General features: G+C 41.0%; 1 protein-coding gene across 6 annotated transcripts in view; it reads left to right on the top strand.

The window, feature by feature from the left end:
- Nucleotides 1–16,390, top strand: part of Cfap206 (cilia and flagella associated protein 206) — a 42,032-nt gene that overhangs the window by 940 nt on the left and 24,702 nt on the right. For 5 of the 6 annotated variants that reach the window (XM_076564035.1, XM_006975311.4, XM_006975312.4 and 2 more), the window contains exons 2-10: nucleotides 449–561; nucleotides 1,147–1,230; nucleotides 4,160–4,250; nucleotides 6,261–6,449; nucleotides 8,232–8,390; nucleotides 9,979–10,187; nucleotides 10,580–10,699; nucleotides 12,677–12,875; nucleotides 14,989–15,129. In XM_076564035.1, coding sequence (XP_076420150.1) covers nucleotides 454–561; nucleotides 1,147–1,230; nucleotides 4,160–4,250; nucleotides 6,261–6,449; nucleotides 8,232–8,390; nucleotides 9,979–10,187; nucleotides 10,580–10,699; nucleotides 12,677–12,875; nucleotides 14,989–15,129 — 1,300 coding nt within the window. In that variant the 5' untranslated portion in view covers nucleotides 449–453. The remainder of the gene's footprint in view (nucleotides 1–448; nucleotides 562–1,146; nucleotides 1,231–4,159; nucleotides 4,251–6,260; nucleotides 6,450–8,231; nucleotides 8,391–9,978; nucleotides 10,188–10,579; nucleotides 10,700–12,676; nucleotides 12,876–14,988; nucleotides 15,130–16,390) is intronic. The other variant, XM_076564037.1, reaches the window with a different exon arrangement.

Here is a 16,390-nt window from a genome sequence, read left to right as displayed (position 1 = left end):
AAAAATCCTCTAGAGAACGTATTGATAAGCATTTTCTCTTACAAAATGTATTATTGCTGCCTACACAGATGGGGGATTAGTTTTTTTTTCATTTTCTCCCAAATTCTGTTAAGCTTCAATTTATTTTTTTTTCTGTTTTGTATTTTGTTTTTGAGGCAGGGTCTCACTATGTAACCCTGGGTCACTATGTAGTCTAGGATAGACTTAAACTGATAGAGATGAGCCTTCACCTACCTTCCGAGTACCGGGGATTAAAAGCATGTCCCACGGTACCTGGCTATTTTTTTTTTTAAATGTCACGATACATATTTTTGATGGTGCCATCATTTAAATAAGGGGGAAGTCCCAGTTACTTTCTGTCATTAATAAAGTCATTTAAAATGGAAAAAAAGGAGGGAGGAAAATAATCAGCAAAATTACTAAAAAAAAAAATTATTGCTTTATTTAGCCACAATGCCTCCCACTCAAGCAGAAAGTGTTATAAAGAATATTATACGAGAAATAGGACAAGAATGTGCAACCCATGGAGAGATTGCTTCAGAAACAGTGGTTGCTTTCATGGTAAGAATAATTAATTTTGCAAATTACTGTTTTATCAAAAACCTTAAAAATATGATACCAAGTTTTTTTCTTTAAAATTCTTGGGAGCTTTCCTACATGATTTTTAGTTGAAAACATGTTGACATCATCAGATGAGTCAGTGAAAAACATCTTTTCCAAGTCTGTAAAGTGTGCTGTAGATTTACAGTGATGGATTTGGGGGATACTGGGACACTTAGAAACCTCCATAATGTTCTGCTGTGAAGTTTTAACGTATATTTTTTGTTCAAATATATATTTTAAAAGTTACCCCTTGATTTGGTTTCTGTGTTCTTGGTTTGGGAAACAACACACAATAAAAACATGAGATATGCCATAGCTTCGCGCACTAAAATGGTAACCATTGCTTTCAGCCTTTTTGGTATGTAGTTTTCTGGCCCATATTCAAGTTTGATGCTTATTGTTTTCTATCTCCAGACTCTAATGAAAACACTAGTGAGTGGGGGGGATAAGAAAACTAGGTGAATGTCAAGGCAGTTGGCTAAAAATGGAAATGAATTAATTTTGTAATATGAAATAAAATTACTTAGTATGCTCTGTTTCTAGGTGAAAGCTGTTGTCCTGGATCCAAGCAATGGCTTTAACATGGATAGGACCCTCATCAAAAGTGATGTGCAGAAACTTGTTAAGGTGATTGACAGTCCTCGTGTTTGGGATTATTTACTTTCAATTTTAAATACAAAATTGGTATTATCTGTCATTGTCTTCAGCAACGTTATAAAGAAACACAAAGTAGCTGGGTGGTGGTGGCGCACGCCTTTAATTCCAGCACTCAGGAGGCAGAGGCAGGTGGATCTCTGGGAGTTTGAGGCCAGCCTGGTCTACAGAGCGAGTTTGAGGGGTTATTTTCTAATGGAACAAAGTTGGGAGGTACAGATGTTGTTCCTGGCTTCCTCAGCTCTCATCCTTGGCTTTTCTTCTTGTAACAGAGTAATTGTCATACCTCCTGATGGAAGAAGAGGAAAGACAAAGGGAAAAATAGTAGTTCCAGTCAGATCTGTTGTGACTTTCTATCCAAAAAATAAGAATGTCTCTGAACCTTTACCAGATGGTTATATTTACTGGTCAAACGAGATCGAAAGTGGCCCTAACACACATAATGCAAACCTGTGGTTCTGTGTTAGTAGGAACAGTCAGGCCCAGATGTAGGGCTAACATTGTCTGCCACAGTGTTCTGGTGAGACCCTGCTCTTTATCTTACACTGAGACTATCAACAACTGCTCTATAATATACCCGTAGTGTGGATGGAGTTAAATAGTTTTAACTTAAGATCCATATACTGGATTCCATATAAGTGTGTTAAAAATCAAAGCAAAAATGGTCTTGTCAAGCAAGTAAATGTCCTTGAAAACCAATTTTTAGAAGAAAAGAGGATGAGGACTTTAGACATCTGTAGTGTTCAGTGTCTTAAGTTTGAGACTCCAATTTAATTCCTTCTGTGTTTCCTTAAAATTCAACATTGCTTTCTGTCCTGGCCTTAGTGAACTTATTTCCTTTCTTCACACAAAGGACTAGAAATGAACTTCCCCAAACCTGTGTGCAGATGTTTTGTTGACATGCAGAAATGACAGGGGAACATTTCACTAATCCCCACCTTCTCTCACAACCTGAAGGAGAGACAGTGGGTCTATCTGCAGATGTGGTAAGGGTGGGGAAGAGATTTGGAAACCTGGAGCTTGGGGGTGGGGGTGGGTCTTATCAGAATGATGCCTCAGGGACTCCATGAGCCCACAGGACACCCTACAGCTGGCCTTATTGACTGTAAATGTGGTGTAAATGCTGTTCTTAGCAGCAGGGTAATGACTGTGATTGTAGGGAAATGACTGTGAGAGTCAGTAGGTCAATGACTGTGAGAGTCAGTAGGTCAATGACTGTGACAGTCAGTAGGTCAATGACTGTGAGAGTCAGTAGGTCAATGACTGTGACAGTCAGTAGGTCAATGACTGTGACAATCAATAGGTCAATGATTATGATAGTCAGAAACTATAGAAGTTATGGAGGAGATTCAAGGAGTGGGGCCCAGAAAAAGGTTTTTGTTTTTTTCTCCCTAACTCAGCTGAGTTGGAAAGCCTCTAGTTCAGTATACCTTTAATATGATATATGCACAACTTCTCAGAGTACATGGTAATCTTTTGTTTGTTTGTTTGTTTTTGTTTTTCAAGACAGGGTTTCTTTGTGTAACAGCCCTGGCTGTCCTGGAACTTGCTCTTGTAGACTAGACTGGCCTCAAACTCACAGAGATCTGCCTGCCTCTGCCTCCTGAGTGCTGGAATTAAAGACGTGCGCCACCATCACCCGGCAAATACATGGTAATCTTGACAACAATAAGTGTTTCCTGTTTTTCTCAATTAAAAGCCACTGATGATGACACCTTTTGATTTGTAAAGTCCACTCTACATCACCCCTAACCCCCCACCCCTAACCCCCACCCTCTATCCCCACCCTGCTAGGGATCTATGTGCACAGACAGGCTGCTTCATCTTGTACTCCTGGGAGAGCTGGACTGGTGGGGCTGGGAGATGGGTTGAGAGTGCTGCTGCTGTGTGCCTTCCAGCAGCAGTCTATGGAGGCCAAGGTGTATGAAGGGCAGAGATTGGGTGGGAGGAAGCCAAGGAGGCCAGGTGGGAAGGAAGGAGATGCTCGCGTGATCCTCCAAGTCTAGAGAGGCAGAGGAAGGGCATGCCTCATTTGTGCCTGTGCTGGGAGAGGGGAGCAGAAGAAATTTAGAAACTGAAGTAGAAATCGAGACATGTTGTGAGGAGATGATGAGGGTAACTGCAGAAGTGTTTTATCAAATGTGACCTCTACCATCAGCAGGGGGCTAATCAGTCCCAAATAATAAACAGGAATTCTGGGAGAGTTCTAGACTATGGTACAAGCTTTATGGAAAATATACTCACATTTCGACAGCTTAACCTCACCAACACCTCAGATTTCCTGCCTTCAGTTAGACCTGGGAGAGAACTTGCTATGTTGATTGAGTAAACTGTAAACCCTGAGGTCCTTGAGGAAGAAAAAAATTACAATAAAAGAGGTTGTTGCCTGAGCATCAGGACCAGTACTGTGATGTTTTTATTGTTCCTCTCCTGTCTCCCTCCCCTCCCCCTCTGTCCCTCCCTGTCTCTCTGTTTCTGTTTCTTTATCTCTCTTCATAGTTCTGGCTGGCCTGAAGCCTCTGCAGGTTCTCCTGCTGTGTGCCCTGAGTTGAGATGCTGGCATTGCAGGAGAGTACCATCATGCTCTGCCCATTTTCTTCTCTTCCTGAAAATAACTTAGAAGAGTAAAGCTCAGTTGATAGACTGCTTGCCTGGTATGCATAAAGGCCTGCATTAGATACCCAGGCATTCACTGCATAAAACCAGGCGTGACAGTTTGAGCAATGGGGAGGGAGGTGGGGGCAGGAGGATAGTAAGTTCAAGACCATCCTCAGCTACATAGTGAGTTTGAGACCAGCCTGGGCTATATGGACCTTGTCTCAAAATTCAAAACACAAACCAACCAACCACTGGAGTGTTTCAGAAAATATAGTAGAAGCATTAATGCGATGTTCTCTTCTAGCTTTGTGTGGCTCGACTATTGGACAGTAAAAATCCATCCCTGGACACCATTAAGATGCAGGTCTACTTTGATATGAATTACACAAGTCGAGGTAACATACATTCCTATTTTCATACATTTTAAAAGGGTTTTTAAAATCCTGCATTTTAGGTAAGAAAAATTTAATATGGTTGACAACAGATTTAATTGTTTAATGAAATTAATTTTGTCAGTCTTGATATTTTCATCTTTGATCTGTTAGGCAGCCTTCTGTTATTATGAATGAAATACTTCTGATAATCAGTTTACACGAAGAAAAAGCTTGTTTGGGCCCAACTTTGGAGCTTTTAGTCCATGCTTGGATGGCCCTGTTGCTTTTGGGCCATGGAGGCACATCATGGCAGAAACATGAGCCTGAGACACTTACCTCATGATTGGGTTGCAAAAAAGAAGATGGGATGGGGGTCCCCAAAGGGCACACCTCCAGGGACCCACACACCTGCCACTGGATCCCACCTCTTCAAGGTCCCACCGTCTCCTAATAATAGAGTGGACTTGGAAACCAACCCTTTAACGTGTGACCTCTGAGAAACAGTTCACCATGTTTAAAAATATAATGTTGGAAATCCAAATGAGAAAAATGCCAGTTGCCTTTATGAATGCTAAAAGTCAATTTAAAACTGTGTGCTCATAAAATTATGTTTCCAAGTTTATCTGTTTTTAACCTTTATGGCACTAATATATAACAATTAGAAACTAAACCATTGAAGTTAAAATTCTTAAGTTTTAGATTTTCTTATTCTTAGTTTATTATTTTATAATATTTAAATTATGTAATATTTAATTATGTAAAGTATATTGTGGGGAATTTTACTTCAGAATATATTTTATTATATTTACTATCTATATTTTATATTATATTTAAGGTATACATCAAAGACATGTCAGAAATTGGGGAAAAGGAAAATAAACTATTTTTTTTATAATGCACTCATTATTAACCATTTGATGATTTTATTTTTTTCTTTCTGTATAGTAGATGTTCAGTTATGCTAATATGTAAAATAATATTTCTTACATTTTTGCTTAATAACAATGAAATTCCAAAGCCAAACGTAACCATGAAATCAGAGAAACTTAATTCCTATTTTTTCAGTTTAGAAAAGCTTTCAGTTGCTTTTATAGTGAAGTTATAGATATGATGTTGCATTGTTGAATTGTGATTGGGAGTGCTTACTAAGTTACAAGAATTGTTATGGCAGTAGGTAGTCTCCAGCCACAGCATGACACAGGAAGAAAAACGAAGGATAAATTCTTTATGCATTTGCTGGTGAGTTTGTTTGTTTTCGACAGCTTAGCACAAGCAAGGGTCACTGGAGAAAGGGAAGGTCAATTGAGAAAATGACTCCATCATGTTGGCCTGGAGGCAAGTCTCTGGGGTGTTTGCTTGATTAATGATTGATGTGGGAGTCCATTGTGGGTGGTGCCATCCCTGGGCTGAACAAGGAAGCAGGCTGAACAAGCCCCTGGGAGCAAGCCAGTAAGCAGCATTCCGCTATGGCCTCTGCTTCAGTTCCCACCTCAGGTTCCTGCCCTGACTCCCCTCAGAGATAGCCTGTGGTGTGGAAGTGTAGCTGAATAAACCCTCTCCTCCCCAAGATGCTTTTGGTCATGGTGTTTAGAGAGCAATAGAAAACCTAAGACAAAGCAATATTGCATTATCAGTAATGTGATTCAGAGGACATTGACCTAGAACTAAAATAAGTATAATTGAAGAAGAAGAATAGACTACATATTTAATGTTGCACTACATATATTTACATGTTTACGGCTGCTTACACGTGTGTTTTGACAGAGTACTCCATTGAAAGGGCTATAGTAGTGTTTCCTACTAGACTTCTGTATTTAGTTTCGTGCCAGCCACCGTTTTTCATGTCATCACACCTTAGGAAGTCAGAGTTTAGGGGTGTAGCTCAGTGGGGTTCAATTCTAGCAATGAAGACGGGGGGCCAGGGCCTTTGTTTTCATGAAATGCCACACACTAACCGGGTTTTCTCTAGTCCTTGTCGGAGGAGAAGTCTAAGTATTGAAGATGTGAAATACTGTTATTTACTAATTTTAGAGGACTTTCTTGAAGAACATCACCGCGTCTTAGAGTCCAGATTAGGCGCCATTAGCAGAGAAATTACAGACAACAGAGCATGTGCTAGAGAAGAACTGGAAAGTCTCTACAGAAAGATTGTCAGCTACGTGCTACTGCGATCTGGGCTTGGGTCCCCCACAGACATCAAGATTGTCAGAGAGGCAACAGGTAAAAAGCAGGAACGGTCCATTCCATAGTGAACCCATTTGCCCACTGTACGTATGTGTCTGTGCATGTGTGTGTTGGGCCTTTGTGTGGCAGGGGCTTGTGTGCATATGTGCGCCTGTGTATGTGGGAGCCAGAGTTGACACTTATCTATCTTCCTCCATGATGTCCACTTTACTAAGGCAGGGTCTCTCACTGAACCCAGAACTCTCCATCCAGTTCTGGCCAGTCTAGCTAGCCAGCTTGCCCCAGGGATCTCCGAGCTCCTCCTCTATAATTCTGAGCTTACAGGTCGGGCTGCGCACCTGCCCAGTATTTATTGGCTTCTAGGGGTCCTGGGGACACAAACTCTGGTTGTCCCACTTGTGTGGCAAGCACTTGACCCACCTAGCCATCTGCCTAACCCCCGCCACTGTATTTTATAAAATATGTTAAAGATTGTAACTTCCTTTTTGTCTGAAAGAAAATCAGCACACATAAGAAGTTCAAACTTACTCAGGCTCCCAGAAATATTTCGGTATGTATGACACGAAAGTAGAGGGACAGTAATGAGGGAGGAGAGAGCCCAAGAGGAGAGCGGGAGAGCGGCAGGAGGACAGAACAGTCCACGTTTTCTCCATGTGTGGGGTCAATACGTGTATGACATGAACTCAGAGTGGGAACTGTGTGAGGGGAGCAGGAGGAGTGGAGAAGAGGGGCAGGGGAAGGTAATAGGGGTGTAAATATGACCAAAGTACAATCATGCAATCTGAAAATGTCATGACGAAACATTATTTTCTGTGCTAACTAAAATAATAATAATAATAATAATAATAATAATGATAAATTTTTAAAAAGCAACAGAAAAAAAACAAAAACCAGTAACAACCAAAAACCTTATAGACTCAGTGTTTAAGAATGTTTGCTGCTCTTGCAGAGGACCTGAGTTCAATTCCCAGCACCCATGTCAGGCAGTCACAAACTGCCTGTAACCCAGCTTCGGGGGATTCAATGTCCTCTTCTGGCCTCCATGGGCACTGGAACACACATGATACACACTCACACAAAGACAACCATATGACACATAAATCAAAGTAAATCTTAAGATAACCCTCAGATACCTTCCACACCGTGTTTCAGTTGGGAACTTTGAGTAGCATTTCTAGTCAGTGATACAGTGTTCATTTTCCTAGAGGCTGCACACCCAGTGACCTATTCCACCTCATTAGTGGAACATTAGCAGCATTGTTAAGGGTCCTGGGCTAAAGGGGTGACTGGGACAGCCGGAAAGGAATGACTCATATGGGTGCAAGGCATTGAGTCTGTCATCCGATCAGGATCTTGAAAGAGGAAATCTGTGTATTCTTGGGAAGTGCTCATCCAATTTATACTTTAAAATGAGGACAGAGCCAGACTTAGCCTGTCTGTAGTCCCCAGCACTTGGGAGGTGGGGCACAGGAAAATCCCCCCACAAAAATAAAAACAAGAAATAATGTGGGACTAGGCAAGGTATCCAGCCTTCCTATTACATTTTTCCATTGTTATTTTAAAGTATAGATTTTTCTACTCCGAGCCTTTTACTTAGATTGTTTTTACCAATTGATGTTAATAAAGACAGAGGCACGAGGCAATAACATTATTTTCAGCAGCCCAGCCCTGGTATTTGGTGACCTTTGCTCTGCACGCTTTATAAATTGTATCATAAATTGTGTAGGCAACACTAGAAAGGCACAGCCCGCTCTACGGACAGTCTAAAGTTCTGACACCTTTGTCTCCGCGTTGTGTGTTTCTCTCCATCTCTTGCAGCTGCTCTGCAGAGTGTTTTTCCTCAGGCTGAGCTGGGGACGTTCCTGACTCTTAGTAAAAAGGACAAGGAACGGCAGCTGAAAGAGCTCACCATGATTGTTACCGGCATCCGGTTGTTTAACAGAGACTGTGGGAAAGGAGGAGAAGGCATTGATGACTGTGAGTGTGCATCAGGCTGAGTCAGCAGAGCAGAGGGCGTGCACCACAGCACTGACACTCGGGAGGCAGAGGCAGGTGGATCTTCGTGAGTTCTAGGACAACCTGGCCTGTAAAGCAAGTCCCTGGACAGCCAGGACTGTTACACAGAGAAACTGTCTCAAAAAACCAAAAGAAAAAAATTTGCAGTCTGTTTGTTAGAAGCAACTGCTTTTCATAATAGTTAGTAGTTCTTACCTTGCAGAGGCAAAACTTTACATTTTCTGTATCATGAAGCTAGAGTAGGGAACTGAGTAAGTGACTGGAGTGAGGAGCAGCCTAGATGTCACCCCTTTAACTCACTGGAGTGTGATGTGTATGTACTTCATGCCAGCCAAAGGGAGGAAAATTGATTTAAAAGTTAAAATTACCTTGGAAAGAAAGCTGGTGCTGGTGTAATTAATGGGATGAAAAGACCAAAGAGGAGATATTTGAAGATCTGCAAATTCAGGAACAACTTCTATGTTCTTGTATACAGAATGCTTTATTTTTATTTTTAGATAGATATCATTTTGTAGCCTTGAGTAGCCTGGAACTTGCTATGTAGACCAGGCTTGCCTCTGGTTCCCAGAAATCCACCTGCCTCAGCCTCCCAAGTGCTGGGATGAAAGGCGTGTACCACCACACCTTTTGGTGCATTCTTTATTTGTAAGTTTGAGAATACTAAGAACTGTCTAATAGAGGATCTGATGGTAGAAGTAATCACGTGCATTTTAGACTTCTGCAGGCCCATTGATAAGGCCTTCCTGTCTTAATGTAGTCACTGATCACTGATCGAACTAGGAACAGGGGAAGCCAGCCAGCCACCCTGCCTGCCTTCTCTTTCAGCCTGCCTTTTGGGGACAGGACACCACTGAGTTACACCTTCCACCCAATGAGGGTTTTGTTGTTGTTTATTTTTTATTTTAAAAATTGTTATAAAAAGTCAAATGTGGGGGTTGGAGGGCTGGCTCGGTGTCTGCTGCTTTTATAGAGGACCAGGGTTTGGTTCCCAGCACCCACATGGTGACTCAGAACCATTCCATGAACTAGAACCTGTAACTCCATTCCATGGGATCTAGCACCCACTTCTGGCCTCTGTGTGTACTGCACACACATGCTACACAGATAAATGTAGCCAAAATGCTCCTATACATTAAATAAACATAAAAGTTACAAAAATCAATTTTCCATCAGTCAGAGAACGCCTTCCATTGTTAGACTGCTTATTTATTTTCAGAGTCCAGATTAGGTTCATACATACATTTTAAATTTGTTTTTTCTAAAGAAGCATGGCTAATACAGCATATGGCACCACAATCTACCTAAATTTTCTATATTTTAATGAGAAAAATGGATCTGATTCTACCTATTATTATTATGACAGTTTTTTTGTTTTGACAGGTTCTTTTCTGCATGGGGGTGGGACCATGAAAAACATGCCTTAGTATTATTAATCTGATGGGGAAAATCTGACTCAATTTAATGTTTAAAATACCATTACTTTCTGATCTCTTGTTCCCTGACTCTTTCTCCACTCCCTCATGCTGTACTCTCATACCCTGACAAACAGTGCCAGCTATTCTCCACGAAGCAATCCCAACCACCACACAGCATATCGACTCCCAGCTTCAGATTGCCCAAGACCAGGCATTTCGCTACACAGCCATCCTTGAGAAAGTGTCGAAGAATCCACTCATGACCAAAGAGCTTGAGCCGTACATGCTAAAGGAAGCATTGTATAATATTCGACAGTATGAGATCTTCCTTCAGACCGTTTTGGTGAGCTAACCTAACCTCACAAAATCTGGCATTTTCTGTATAATGCAGTCTCCTGAGAACCAGGCGTCTCACCAAAGGAGGCAACCTTAGGAACTTACATTGCCTTGGTGTGATCAGCGATTAAGGCAGAAACAGCAAAGTTAAGTTCGATCTTAGTGGAACTGTATTGGTAGTTGTTGATTCTCTTTAGCACTTGATAGTACGATTAGTAGCACGCTATAATTAAACAATGATATGTGTATTTGCAACACTTTTAATTCAGAACATGTATTTTATGCATTGCTTGGCAGGGAGGGCACTCACAACGTCATTGCCACTTGGTTGGGAGCAGGTAGGGCTTAACACATGGTATTTATTATAAAATATTAATATGAATTATGTTGTCTTCCTAGTCAGATATAATTACTTGTGCTCAAGAAGTGGAAATGATGATAAAACAACTAGCAGCTCAACTGGAACAATTAAAAATGATAGTAAAATCGAAGACAGCGGTCCCAACATCCCAAGTCTTTGTAAGTATTTGTCGTCCTCTTTGACCTTGTGTTTTTGAGACCGACTCTCAGTGTGTAGCCCTAACTGACCGGGAACTTGCTATGTGGACTAGGTTGGCCTCAAATTCACAACTACCCACTGACCTCTGTCCCTGGGTGCTGGGATCACAGGCACGCACCACCACACTCCGTAACTTGGGCTTTTTTATATGTATCTTTATTTGTTTATTTCTTATGGCGAAGGGGCATGCCACAATACACATGTGGAGGTCAGAGAACACATTCCATAACTGGTTCTCTGCTCTTAGTGGGATGCTGGGATCAAACCCGGGTTGTCAGGCTCCTGGGTGCTTTTACCCCCTGAGCCACTCACTAGTCCACATGTTTTCTCCCCGGCGATCAAACTCAGCTGTGCACAAACTAGGTAAGCGCTCTGCTGCTGAGCTATCTCCCCAGCCTGTGGCTATGGTGGTGGTGGTGTTTGCTTTTTCGTGTTTTGTTTTTTGAGCCAGTACCTCACTGTATAGCTCAATAGATATCCCATGTTGTCCTTTAATGTGGATCCTCCTGTGCCCACATCCGGGATGCTGGAATACAGTCATGTGGCCACCACGGCAGGGGTAATTTCTTTAGACCAAACATCCCTTTGAATCCTATAAATTGGTTCAGAATTCATTATTATTGTATTCCATTAGAATAATATATAATATGTAGCAGTTTTATACAAGTTGGTCCTGTTCTTCATGATTATGTCTTAGTAAGGGCCTGCTGTTTGTTTGATGAGGGCAGTTGCTACTGAAGGAAATGGTAATCTCTAGTAATGATGACCATAGTATCTATGGCAACAGAAGCAGTCCATTGTAATGTTGAAAGTGTGTTTAGAACTGAGAAGTTAGCTCAGTTGGTAAAAGGCTTACCACACAACCACACAAGCACCTGAGTTCAGATCCCCAAAACCCTTATAAAAAACAAGGTATGGCACTGGGTAGACAGAGCCAGGAGGATTGCTGGCCAATCCGTGCTCCAGGTTCAGCGAGAGATCCTGACTTAAGAAACTGGGTGAAGAGAGATTGAGGAAGATAGCCAACACCAACCTCTGGCCTCTATACACTCCCACTCCCACACACACGGGGGTGGGGGAGAGGGAGGAGAGAAGGCAGAGAGAAAGAGAGAGGCAGGGAGAGGGAGGGAGGGAAGGAGAGAGGGATGGAGGAAGGGAGAGAGGGAGGGAGAGAGAATGACAATGTGTTCATAGTCTGTCAGAAATTTCGCCTGGCACAGAGCTGATGGCTTACGGCACAGAGGTGATAGCGTACATCTTAGCTGAAAGGAAGGCAGACTCTTTATCTACCACACATCGACTTTCTGAATAAGAGCACCACCTTATAGAAAAACATTGCAGCCCTGATCCGAACAAGGTAGGTGTGAAATGTCCATGCATTTCCCGTGGATAGAGACCATTTGAAACAATGATAACTTTTGGCAGTCAATCTCAACCTTGGCTTTCAAAACAAACTCTAAGTGAGGCCTGGTGATTTTCTGTTTGTTCTAGAAGTCATTAATCTTTACTGTGAATAAATATTGTATTTCACTGATCTAGAGCTTTAGCTTGCAGCTCCCTCGACGTGTCTAAGATGTACATGTATGCTTTCCTGGTTCTTTTGATTCAGGATTGGGCCAGATAAATCAACTGTAATGAGTCATTAGTTTTTAAACAAAAGTTTTCAGCTCTATTTTCCTCCTTGGCCTTTTGAGTTAAAGTATTACTATTTATTAGGAGAGCAAATGTGTTTGGTTACGTTCTGAATAAATTAACTTTATGACATGTATGCCAAATGAAATACTTTGAAAGAAAACACAGGTTTCCCTCCTCCTGACTATGATCTGCTCTAGTTTCCCAGACTTTGACTGCAGGAGAGTGCTTCTTTACGGCTCGTGTTGTAGAGTACAGTGATGACGCTGTCACAGTTACACTGTTTGGTCTTTTTCTCCCTCTAGCCTATATTTATTGCTCTGGCAAGTCTGTGGATGAGCTTCCAGGATGAGACGGTGTTGATTAGTGTCCTCAGCAATCTGACCACTAACCTGGAGCTGTTCCTGGGCACGCATGAGCTTCTCTTTCCTGAGAAAGTGATTCACGGACTTCTCGATGATGTCACTGTGAAAAGTGACATGGCTAGGATAAAGGAGCACATGGGTAACACACACTAATCATCGTTTCCTTCTCTTTTAAAGTTACCTTTAACTTAAAGTCACTCTTTCTGTGTTAAAATGTTTATTCTATGGCTTTCTGATAAACACTGAACATCTTAATTATGAGAGACTGGTATTCATTATAGAAAATATGAAAAAACAGACATGGTGACACACACATTTAGTTTTTAGTATGTAGGTGGTAGAGGCAGGAGAATCAGTTCAAGGCCAGCCTAGGCTACACAGTCAGTTCAAGGCCAGACTGAGCTACAGGAGACCCTGTCTCAAAAAATGTGAAAAAATATAGAAACTGATTATCAAACTGATTATCTTACTGCCCAGAAATCAATTCTCATTGCAGTCCTTCATGTCTTCTTGGCTTTGTGTGTTTGGGCATTTATATTTCAGCAGTATGGGTTTTGTAATTGATGTACTGAGAAAAAAATCTTGCTATATTTGTTGCAAATAAAGCTCCATTTTAGAGAATGTTATTTTGCTACATATCTTCTTAGTATCAAGTTGAGATTTATGAACCTATTCATTTTATCCTTATACAATTAATTGAGCTAATTTTAGGCCTGCTAAAAGATATATTTATTCTTATAGAAAGGTTAACATTATTAGCTTTCTATCATTTCATCAACTTTTTACCTTTTCTATCTTAGTTAAATTCAATCTAAAATTCATGAGAAATATCAAAGTAGGGTTTAGAACTTATTACTCAAACTTTTTTGCAGAAAAATGAAATTAGGTGATTTACTAACTTTTTTCAAATTCTATTTTGATAAAAGTAGAAAATAAGAATATAGCAGTGACGCCCTTTCATAAATTATTAGAATACATAAAAATTGAAAGCTTAAATAGGATACCCTAAAATCCTCTAGTATGAGTTTTTATTACTTATTTGGCTTCATTATAACAGCATGTTTAAGCAGATATGAAATGAAATTGAAAAGTTGAAGTCAGTTCAATTGTGAGTGTTCATCTAAGCTGCAAGTTCTTAGATTTAGAGATGTCATTTCCTACCAGAGTCAGAATTTTTTCTTCATCAGAATATTTTATCAAGTTATTCTCTAGTGAATTGGGAGAGCCAATATTCTTCTGAAAGAATTTAATTTATGCCTGTTTATCATTTGTGGAGATCATGGGCATATCAGGATAAAACATTTATTTTCTCCAGGTTAGGCTTTACTTTTAGTTGTAGATACAAGGTCAAGACAAACCAGATTTTGGCTGTTTGGGTCTAGAAGCAAACCTATTAGAAATATATGTGTTATTGTAAAAGTCAATAATCTTGGAAAATAGATTTTCATGAATATATCATTTGTATCTAATTTATTCATTTTAGTTATCAACATAAGTAAAGCAACTAGTATGGGGAACTGTGTTTAAAGGTCAGAAGAACAGGCAGGAGAGATGCTCAGAGGTTAAGAGCAGTTACTGCAGAAGACCCAAGCAATGGCCTGAGGACTAGAGGACTCCAGTCCCTTCTTCTGCCTCTGGAGCACCAGGCATGCTTGCAGTGCACATACCTACATATATAGGCACTCACATATACACACAACATAAAAATGACTGAGAAAAAAAGTCTAGAGAACAAAACATTTTATACCCTTTAATCAATCAAACTAGTGAAAGACATTTCTTCCTGTTTGGAACTTTCTCTACAGTTTTGAGATACAGTCTAGTTATAAAAGGACTGTATTCAAAGTTTTGTCCATCTAGTGTTGTAGGAAGACCTGTGACGTCCTGCATGAAGACGATCCTCTTGGTCACATAACAGCTCTTTCTGCTCATTTCCTGGGGTGATGTAATGTGTGGCAGCAGGAAGCATTGCATCCCCTGACGGAAGAGCTCAGGTTTTTCTGTTGTTCGCTCTGGAGTGACGTTCTACTTCCACACGTGCTCTAGCGAGTTACTGACGTGGACAGTCCCTGAGGCGCTCACACTTCTTTACAGGAATAGCACCCCAATAAGTCTGACCAAGGGAAATTTTGTCAGTCGGAAACAGTACAGATGATAAAAAGTTAATGTTTAGAATGGCCTACTGTTGATTTGTTTGGGGAATTGCATCTTCTCAAGGGATGAAAACCGCCTCTTGTTTTCTTTTATTTTAGATGAAAGAGTACACTTGCCAGATTTCAGAAAAATGGATTGGTTTTTCCCAGAAACAACAGCAAATTTTGATAAACTGCTAATTCAGTACCGCGGATTTTGTGGCTACACATTTGCTTCAACAGACGGCCTTCTTCTCCCAGGTAGGTGTGTGGTTGCAGATAGCAGTCTGCCTTCGTGCTGTCTGTCATACTGATTGCTTATTGTACCAACGTTGCTGTCCTATAAAACTTCCGTATTCAGATGGGGAACCAGGCCGGAGAGGTCGGGATGGTCCAGGCAGTGTCCTCACCTCAGGTGCTTCCAGTATAATCTGGTAGATTCAACAAGAAGCTATAAGGATAAGTGGTTGACTGTCCACTGTCTAAAATGCTTCAGGACAAAAGGGGTTCTAATCACGGATTTGGGAGAAAGAGATGTGTTAGGGGATGGGACCCAAGTTTAAACACAATTCCAATCATGGTTCATAGACATTTTATGCCAAGAGTACTAAAAGAGTACACTACTTTGAGTGCACCCATAGTTTTACTGTGACTTATCATGTGAATTTCCTGCATGTGGCATATGAAGGAATTCAAATTATTTCTGATTTTGGAGCATTTCACATTTCATAGTAAAGATACTCAGTCAGCGTGTAAGATAGACTCTGTAGTGCCTTGAAAAGGGGATGACTCACATGTGCTGCAGGAGTCCAGAAACATGGTTTAGCAGTGCTAAAAATAGTGTCTTTAAAATAGTTAACTGAAAAAGACATACTTATTTAACTAAGGTGTTCACTTAAAAATGTTCTTGGTCACTTTGCAGTTACAGTCCATTAACATAAAACTCTGTTAGAGTCTTCTAAGGAAATATTTTATTAAGTAACATTTCTCTGTGATATATATACATATATAACATTGTTGGCCCTGGTGTTTGCAGAGACCCCCCCCACACACACACTAAAGGAGTGGTGTGCGTATAAACACGAGTGTGTGCGGTGTATGTGCATTGTATGTGGAGATGTGTACAGGGCTAGTGGAGACAAGAACACGACATCTGACTAAGCATGGTAGTGCACACCTTTAATCCTAGCACTTAGGAAGTGAAGCAGGAAGATTTCTGTGAGCTTGAGGCCACTGTGGTCTATACAGTGAGTTCCAGAACAGCCAGGTCTGAGTAGGGAGACCCTGTCTCCACAAAAGAGGAAGAGGAGGAGAAGGGGAACATCTGGTGCCCTTCTCTATCATTCTCCACCCTATTCCTTTGAGCCATGTTCTCTCACTAAGTCTGGAGTTAGGCTGGCAGCCTACACACCCCAGCTACCTCCCGTTTCTGTCCCCGGCTGGCCCGTGCTAAGGTTATAGGACAGTAGTGGGTTCTAGTTTGCTTTCTGTTGCTGTGATAAAACACAGACCAGTACCAACT

Source organism: Peromyscus maniculatus, chromosome 2 (genome assembly GCF_049852395.1).
Source record: "Peromyscus maniculatus bairdii isolate BWxNUB_F1_BW_parent chromosome 2, HU_Pman_BW_mat_3.1, whole genome shotgun sequence".
Lineage (NCBI taxonomy): Eukaryota > Metazoa > Chordata > Mammalia > Rodentia > Cricetidae > Peromyscus > Peromyscus maniculatus.
The sequence above is the reverse complement of the archived record's forward strand: the minus strand, read 5'-3'. Positions and strand labels throughout refer to the sequence as shown.